Source organism: Glycine max, chromosome 19 (genome assembly GCF_000004515.6).
Source record: "Glycine max cultivar Williams 82 chromosome 19, Glycine_max_v4.0, whole genome shotgun sequence".
NCBI lineage: Eukaryota > Viridiplantae > Streptophyta > Magnoliopsida > Fabales > Fabaceae > Glycine > Glycine max.
Window position 1 is genome coordinate 5,086,223 of NC_038255.2, and position 8,623 is coordinate 5,094,845.

Below are 8,623 nucleotides of genomic sequence, written 5' to 3' on the forward strand. Positions count from 1 at the left end.
ACATGACGGTCTGGAAGTATATAAAGTAAATAATTCATATTATCATGATTTCAACCAATCTTTACATGACATCTAATTAAGTGTTATCGACTTTTCTTGTGAATTGAAAATCTCAATTATATGTTGCGTGAAAATTGATTTAGATCATAAGCATATGGTGATCTGATGCTATATAATAATATTTCCATATATAGGTAAGAATCTAATAATGTCTTTGGTCACTTTTTGTAGAATCACACAATTCCAAATTTTTACTTACAAATAAGTAAAGATGCACAATATACATGTAAAATGTGAGTGTGTTGTGTTAGAATGTTAATCCACACATGCAACAAAATAATATTCACTAATGATTATATATATATATATATAATAGTGTGAAGATTGATATGGACCATGATACATGATGGTCTAGAAGTATATAAAGTAAATAATTCATATTATCATGATTTCAACCAATCTCTACATGACATCTAATTAAGTGTTATTGACTTTTCTTGTGAATTGAAAATCTCAATTATATATTGCGTGAAAATTGATTTGGACTATAAGTATGTGGTGACCTGACTCTATATAATAATATTTCTATATATAGGTAAGAATCTAATAATATCTTTAGACATTTTTTGTAGAATCACACAAGTCCAAATTTTTACGTTAAAAATAAATAAAGATACACAATATAAATGTAAAATATGAGTTTGTTGTGTTAAAATGTTAATCCACACACGCAATAAAATAATATTCACTTTATATATATATATATAATAGCATGAAGATTGATATGGATCATGATTTATGATGGTCTGGAAGTATATAACACTTTCTCCATAAATAATCTATATTTGAATTTATTACTTTACACCTGGTGCAAAGAAGACCACACGTCATTGCATTGCCAAATGCCAACTCACCTAAACCATGACATGCATCATGCTTTAACCTTAATTTCTTCTCCCTTGATTTGATCCAGATATTTTGCTCAAACACATGATATATGTCACGAAACCGGCACAATGAGCCAGGCGCACTTCTTTTGCATCCACCCTGCCTATAAATCTCATGTGTTTGGTCCTCTCCTTTCGAGATCTCTCCCAAAATCAAACTAGAGAGACGCATTCTACCTTCTGTCATCTTTCTACTTTTCCTTCAACTATTAGGTGTGTGTGTGTATAGTTGTGGGAAGATGTGGAAAATGAGAATGGCACAAGTGATCATCTTTTTCTCCTTGATTTTCCTTCACCTTATTGTGTCACCCATTTGTGCCATGCCCCTTGCACCTGCATTGTACGTGTTTGGGGACTCCTTGATGGACAGTGGCAATAACAATTTTATGCCCACTTTTGCCAAAGCCAATTACTTGCCTTATGGGGTTGATTTCCCCAAAGGTTCCACCGGAAGGTTCACTAATGGAAAAACAGTAGCCGATTTTATAGGTATCTTTTTATTTTTGGTTTAATTAATTATTTAATCTCTATATGTGTATCAACTTTTTTGTATTAGTCTCTCTATACCTAAAAGCTCTACGTTTTAATCTCTATACAAGCAGTTTTTTATGCTTTAGTTCTTAGGCCACCATTTTGTGGCAACTTTACATTATTAGAAAACTACTAATAAGGATTAAAACATATAAAAAAATTGTTCATATAGAGATTAAAGAGTAGATTTTTAGGTATAGGAACTAAAATAAGATTGCAAAGATATAGGAACCAAATAGTTATTTAGAAACATTTACTGTTTGAGAGAATAAATTATGTATTAATCCTGTAAAACAATTTTAGATTATCACACTATCATAAATTATCATGTATGATATCATAAATTTGTTAAATTTTATAATAATTATTTTAAAAATAATATAAATGGTGATTTCTAAGTTCTAACTAGTTAACAGGGAAAAAAATTTCTACACTAATAGTGCACAGTCGTTAAACTCAATTGTAATGACAACATTTTTTAATCTTATATTGTGATTATGTTATTTCTTTTGCTGTTTAAAATGGTATGCGACAACAATTGTAACAAAAACATCAAAGTTTTTTTTTGAGTTAGTTAAATTGCGACTATCTTATCATTTGTCTAAAGTTTTTAAAAAATGGTATGCAACCACAATTAATGTAACAGTAACATTAAGATTTTTGTTGTATGTGATTTTACTGTGATACAATTGTCAGCGTATCAACATTTATCTGCATTTTTTTATATAAAAGATTATCATAGAATTGCAAGTGTGACCATGACGGTTATTTAAAACCTTGATTTTATCTTTTGTTAATTTCTCTTTGACATCTTTTGATGATCTCGTGATTATATTAATAGATTAAAACAAGCTCTTTTTTTTCTTTCTATATTAACAGCTGAATATCTTGGATTGCCATATTCTTCGCCGTACATCAGTTTCAAAGGTCCAAGGTCATTAACTGGAATCAATTATGCATCTGGTTCATGTGGAATTCTGCCAGAGTCCGGGTCCATGCTTGTAAGTATACAGACACACACAACCGAATCTGATTTTCTTAATTTTTATATATACTAGTAAGGTAAATGTGTGATTGCACGAGTCACACTTGTTTTCACATATGTTCCAAAATGATTCATGTATATAATAATAAGTTGATATATATACTAAATTTATCAATACAAATCATAACCATAAATTAATATATATTAATTCTTAATTAAAAGTTGAATCATAATTAAAGTTTTTCATCAGTCTTCAAGAATATATTTTGTGAAAAATTTCTATTTCAATAATAGTCAATTGTCCTAATGAACAAGTCGTATGAAATTATAGTTAGAATGTAACAACTAAATTAGTTTACACTCCACCAAAAAAACAATACTAAATTAGTTTACACATAAATAATATCGAGTATATATCTCACTCTATGATTGAGGTTGGAAGTGAAGAAATCTTTTGTGCAACACACTCTAATAATATGCAATTCCTATTGTTATTAGTTGCCTTCCTACTTGTTCAAATACAAAAAAAAAATGAGTGTTTAATTATCTATATTTGTTATTATTTGTTTAACAGATATTATATAATTATAATTTCATTAATATGACAATAGTATGATTTTTCATTTATAAATCATTTTGTTAGATAATTATTCATTCCCATCCCTCTTATTTATTTTATATTATTAAATATCAATACTAAGTTTCTTCAAGTGTTTTTTATATTTTGAATAACTATTTCTACCACAAATAAAATAATTTTCATAAATTATCATTATTATGTAATACTAAGCATTTTATTATATTAAATATTTTAAGTGAAATCAATTATCCCGTAGATAAACACAATGGTTCTATATTTTATGATCATATATATTTATATAAAAGATTTAAATACATTGATCCTCCTATTTTATCTAATATGCAATTTTGGTTCCTTACTTTAGAAAATCTGAAATTTTTGTTCCATTCTCATTTTGCCTACATTTATTTCATTCATTTATTACCTTTTAATTAATTAAATCATTTTTTATGGTAGGTTAAAAAAGTATATTTATAGTTTAGGGTTCAATTGGAAAAAATAAAAGAATAAAGCATGAACAAAAATAAAGATTGGAACAAAATTACAAATTTTTAAAAATAAAAAGACCAAATGTCTCTATTTTAAAATGGATGAGCCAAAATTAGAGATTGAAAAAATTGGGAAATCAAAATTACATCTAAGATATAAATTATAAAATATAAATTTTTGTAATTAAAAAAAATAGACAGTAATATAATATAACATAAATATAAATAAAATACATAAGTAAATGTTAGTAAGTTAGGAAATGATTGTCATTATTTGAGTTCAAAAATCTTTTTTTTTTTTTACAAAATCCTGAAACTAACATGTGTTGCGTAATTGCTATTTGGTTATTTTTCATAATGACAAATCTGGAACACATAAAGTTTGATAGAGCTAGCCTTCCGAAAATGTAAATTTGGAATTACGTTAATATAATTCTAGATCAAGCAATCTAAATTAGATCATTGTGTTGTACGGATTGATTAATTCGTAAGACTGTTGAGTATTTTCTATATTTTAGATTAGACAATCCAGAAGTAATATTTTTGTTATCCGGATCAAATGTTTCAAAATAGCACACATATTCTAAAAGATATTATAAAATATCTATTTCACAATAAAAATAAAATATTATAACGGACCACCTATTTGTAATTATATTTTATTTGTATTCCAAAATAGATATTTCAGAATAAACATCAATGTCATAATTCTAAAAATAACTTAGGCAGGGGTGAGAGAGTATGTCATATAAAAGGGATAAATAAAAATAACTTAGGCAGGGGTGAGAGAGTATGTCATATAAAAGGGATAAATTTGGAAATTTACGAAATATATAATTAAAAAGAGGTACATGAAGTATTTTATGGGGTGTAAGAAGTCATTCCCAAACATTTGAGCATGAAAAAAGTCTTGAGGAAGTGACACTTGTCCTCTAAAATCTTCGGATAAATAATATAGTTAATAGTTAACCTTTTTTTCTCCCTAACCCTCTCTCTCTCATTCATTTTATAGGTCTTTCTTCCTTGCTATATGTTTATTTAGTTTGGAAGTTTTTAATATTTTATATGGCTTGTCATGTTGATACTACTAGTTAGTTAAAATATTTTGTAATCCTATTTTTTATATTAAAGAATATTTCAATTGAAAGATGAAAAAAAAATAGAAAACTAATCACATGCACCCATAAACTAGAGGATATATAGATTGTTGAGTCAACAATTACGAAAGAATAAAATGATATTTAATTAAGTGTATGCCTTGAACTTTTTTGGGTTTTTAAGGGAATTTTTTAGGGTTTTGCATACTTCTTTTGGATAGAATATAATTTTGAAAAATCATTAAAAAAAATAAATAGTTATTTAACAAAAGAAGGAGATTCTCTAAAAGTTAATTACAGGGGCTTTTGTGTCATTATTTTCAAACTAAAAGAGTCAGCTTCTTTTCCTTTACCAATTCCCCCCTAGCTTATACACAACATTTGAATTGAACAATGAACACAAGAGGCAAAGTTAATTGGCAATAAAATGTATTTACTTTGAGACTTTGACAATCATAGTTTATCTAATGAATTCTTGATTTGGTTTGGTTTCAAATAACATACTAAATGTTCTTTTAATTTATCTAATAGAAATGCTCTTGATTTTGTAGGGAAAATGCTTGAATTTGAGGGATCAAATTAATTTATTTCAGAGGACAATTAAGAAGGATTTACCCAGGAAGATAAAAAATCCGATTCAATTATCTAAGCATTTATCAAAATCTATTTATGTATTCTCTATAGGGAGCAATGACTACATCAATAACTACCTTGAAACCAAGTATTATGATACAAGCAAGCGCTACTTGCCTCAACCCTTTGCTAAACTCCTCATTGAAAGGCTCTCTGAGCAATTTGAGGTAAACAATTCATTTTATAAATTAATTTTGCTAAGAAAACTTAGGGATTTGGATTCTTTGTAGTAGATTTTCCATACATTTACACAGTCGATAACTCACAACTGTCAGATAAAGATAAAACAATCCATATATTTATCTCAGTAAATCAATCTTAGAAAGCAAATTTGAAATATGATTCATTCGATCTTCATTCAATAGTCACAAATATCTTGACAACGTGAATACGTTCAAAATTGATTACACCCAATCATGTTCCAAACTTATATATTAATTGATTTTGGAACAAGATTCTCTGCAATCACTTTAGTGACTATATGAAATCTCAGTCATCCAAAACAAAATGCATATATTAATTAGTTAAATAAAATTTAACTCAAAAAAATGTTAGCCCATAGATTATGACTACAACACCCTGCAACTGTTTTGTGACTACAGGGTATTTGGGTCCACTGATTTTCTATAAGGATATCATTTTTCAAGTGTTAATTGTTTGATGAAATTGTTATTTGTGATAGAAATTGTACGGATTGGGAGCCAGGAAGCTAATTATGTTTGAAATTGGACCTATTGGGTGCATCCCATCAGTCTCAAGGAAACATCTACACAAAGGTGACTGCATAGAGGAAACAAACCAAATGGTGACATACTTCAATGAAAGGCTTCCTCCAATGCTGAAAAATTTGACATCCAGTCTTCCAGGCTCCACCTTTGTTCTTGGTCGTTCCAATTCACTGGGTTATGATGCAATAAAAAATCCATCCAAATATGGTAAAATTCCCAAACAATAATATTAGTTAATGTGTGAAGTAACTCATTACCTTCTTCTAAACACTATAAGGATAATTACAAAAAATTCTCCTCAAGATTAACACTAATTATACTTGCACTCTTTCTAATTGAAAATCATAGCTCTCTTATTCTGTTATTCTTACAAAATATGATTGGTAGACACCCAACAATCTCTTTAACACTTGGTGAGAAAAAAAAAGACAGGAGAAGAAAGAAAAGTACAAGTATAATAGATGATATATATATGGTACATACATAAAAACAAGAGCAAAGATTAATGGACGCCTCTACTCTACATGACAGGTATGAAAAGTATATGTATAGTAAATAATATGATGTCACAAGAAAGAAGAGAGAGATAAAGAGAAATAAAAAGATCATCCACAATTGCAAACCCTTCATGATATTTAAGAAAATGGCATAAAACTTTCTGTGTATCTAACCATTTTAGGAGTATATAAATTAGAATCGATGCTTATAGAAGCACCTGTGCTAAAAAAATTATGGGTTATCTCATCACATAAGCATAGATTTTTATAATTAAAATAAAAATAAAATAAGGATGGAGGCTTATTAGTGGGACCCATTTAGTTAATTTTGTTGAGGTGTTGGGTTGGAAAGATTGAGTTCTTATGAGATACTAAAATTGGAAAAGATAAAAATGAGTGTTGTGTATAAGTGGGACACATTTAAGAATCCAAAGAAAGTTGTTGCATTGGAGATGTTTTAAGTGTTAAAAATTTAAAGATTGTGCATTTATAGTATAAAGTAATTTTACAATATCAATCAATCATAAATTAACATTATGACAAGTTTGTTGATTTTTATAATAAGTATAGTAAAAGTTATACCAATGTTGCACCAATCACAAATCATATGTATATTTTGTAGGTCTAACGGATGCAAGCAATCCGTGTTGCACCACTTGGGCAAATGGGACTTCAGGATGTATCCCATTGTCAAAACCATGCCTAAACCCAAGCAAGCATATCTTTTGGGATGCTTTTCATCTTACAGAAGCTGTATATTCAGTCATAGCATCAGGATGCCTAAATAATAGATCTGTATGCACACCTGTGAGCATTCAAGAGCTGGTCAAAATGTAAATGATAATCGGTAAAGATTAACTAGTTATTTGTGAACCATATAGTTTATATAATGATCATGTATATATGATATTGATTATGGTGAAGGAAAAAAATTAATAACAGAGGCCATATATATCCATTATTTACTTACATTGCAATAAGTGATGTATGAAGTTCTTGAGTTGATTTTATTGGTACAGATCAAGAAATTGAACCATAATAACACTGTTGAAATTGAGGAAAACATGTTATAAAGTTAGTTAATCCTATTATTAAAATTTAAGGAGTTTTAAGGGCTAGAATGAGGTATAATGTTTTGGAATCCTCGTCGAACCAAGCTAATGAGATACAAAACTCAATTTGGGAAGGGAATGTAGTACCAAAGTGCAAAAACTTAGCATCGAGGGCCTATTCGGACATCATTCTAATTCGAGATAATTTAATTAAAAAAAAAAAGTTATGGTGGATCCATTGTGCCTAAGATGCGATCCCAAGGAGGAAACAATTTTACATGCTTTAGTAACTTGTCCTGAAGTCTAGACCTTTTGGTTTGCCTCGCCATTCGATTTACAAATAGATGAAGACAAATATGCATATTTTTTGGACGGGTGAAGAATTGTATTCTTCATACTAAGGAGGAGGTAAAGACCATTATTTTATCAAATGCTTTGGGCAATTTAAAAAGACCATTTTTTTAAGCTAATTTAAAAAGAATTATTATTTATAAATAAATAGAGTTTTAGAAAAATGATGAGATTTTCTAAATAAATAAATGAGGAGATATATTTATTAATTAAAATAATGGTTTGAGAGAAAATAAAAAGGGTATTTATTTATTTATTTGATAGAGAATAAAATAGAGTTTATTTTTATAAAATAATAAATAAATAAATAGAGTAAACCTAGCTATAAATGGCGTTAGGTCAGTTTTCACACTGATGGTTTCTCTTCCTCATTTTATTTTTTTCCTTCTCCTCTCAAAGTCCTCTCTTTTTCCCGCAGACTACCAAACTTGTCTCAGAAAAATGACGATCTCATACTCATTCACCGTTGGATCATCGTGAAATTTAAGAAACAGGTTTGCAACTCAATTCCGAGCATTCTTACCGTTGGAATTTACGAAAACATGTCGGAGATGGGAGAAATATTGTTCGAATCGTGACTTTTTTTCACGTAAAAACCTAGAGCTTTTTCGGTAAAATTATGATCCCGGATTCATTAACCGTTGGATTTTCACGAAATTTCGATATGTTGTTAAAAATTCAATTGTGCAACACTTCAGCGTTGGGATTTGCGAGATGATAATCTTGATGGGAGA

At 28.5% G+C, this 8,623-nt stretch overlaps 1 protein-coding gene across 1 annotated transcript; it reads left to right on the forward strand.

Moving 5' to 3' along the window:
• Nucleotides 1-1,077: 1,077 nt before the first annotated feature.
• Nucleotides 1,078-7,458, forward strand: LOC100777774 (GDSL esterase/lipase 7). The gene is made up of 5 exons (XM_003554968.5): nt 1,078-1,436; nt 2,358-2,479; nt 5,180-5,428; nt 5,944-6,196; nt 7,109-7,458. Exons 1-5 carry the CDS (start codon nt 1,187-1,189, stop codon nt 7,321-7,323), a joined length of 1,089 nt encoding a protein of 362 aa, XP_003555016.2. The 5' UTR covers nt 1,078-1,186; the 3' UTR covers nt 7,324-7,458.
• Nucleotides 7,459-8,623: the final 1,165 nt, after the last annotated feature.

Bases quoted from the DNA above. Each gene is read 5' to 3' on its own strand.
- LOC100777774 (XM_003554968.5), top strand. From the start codon at position 1,187: ATGTGGAAAATGAGAATGGCACAAGTGATCATCTTTTTCTCCTTGATT. The intron at 1,437-2,357 runs GTATCTTTTTAT...CTATATTAACAG, and splicing joins AACAGTAGCCGATTTTATAG to CTGAATATCTTGGATTGCCA. The intron at 2,480-5,179 runs GTAAGTATACAG...TTGATTTTGTAG, and splicing joins CAGAGTCCGGGTCCATGCTT to GGAAAATGCTTGAATTTGAG.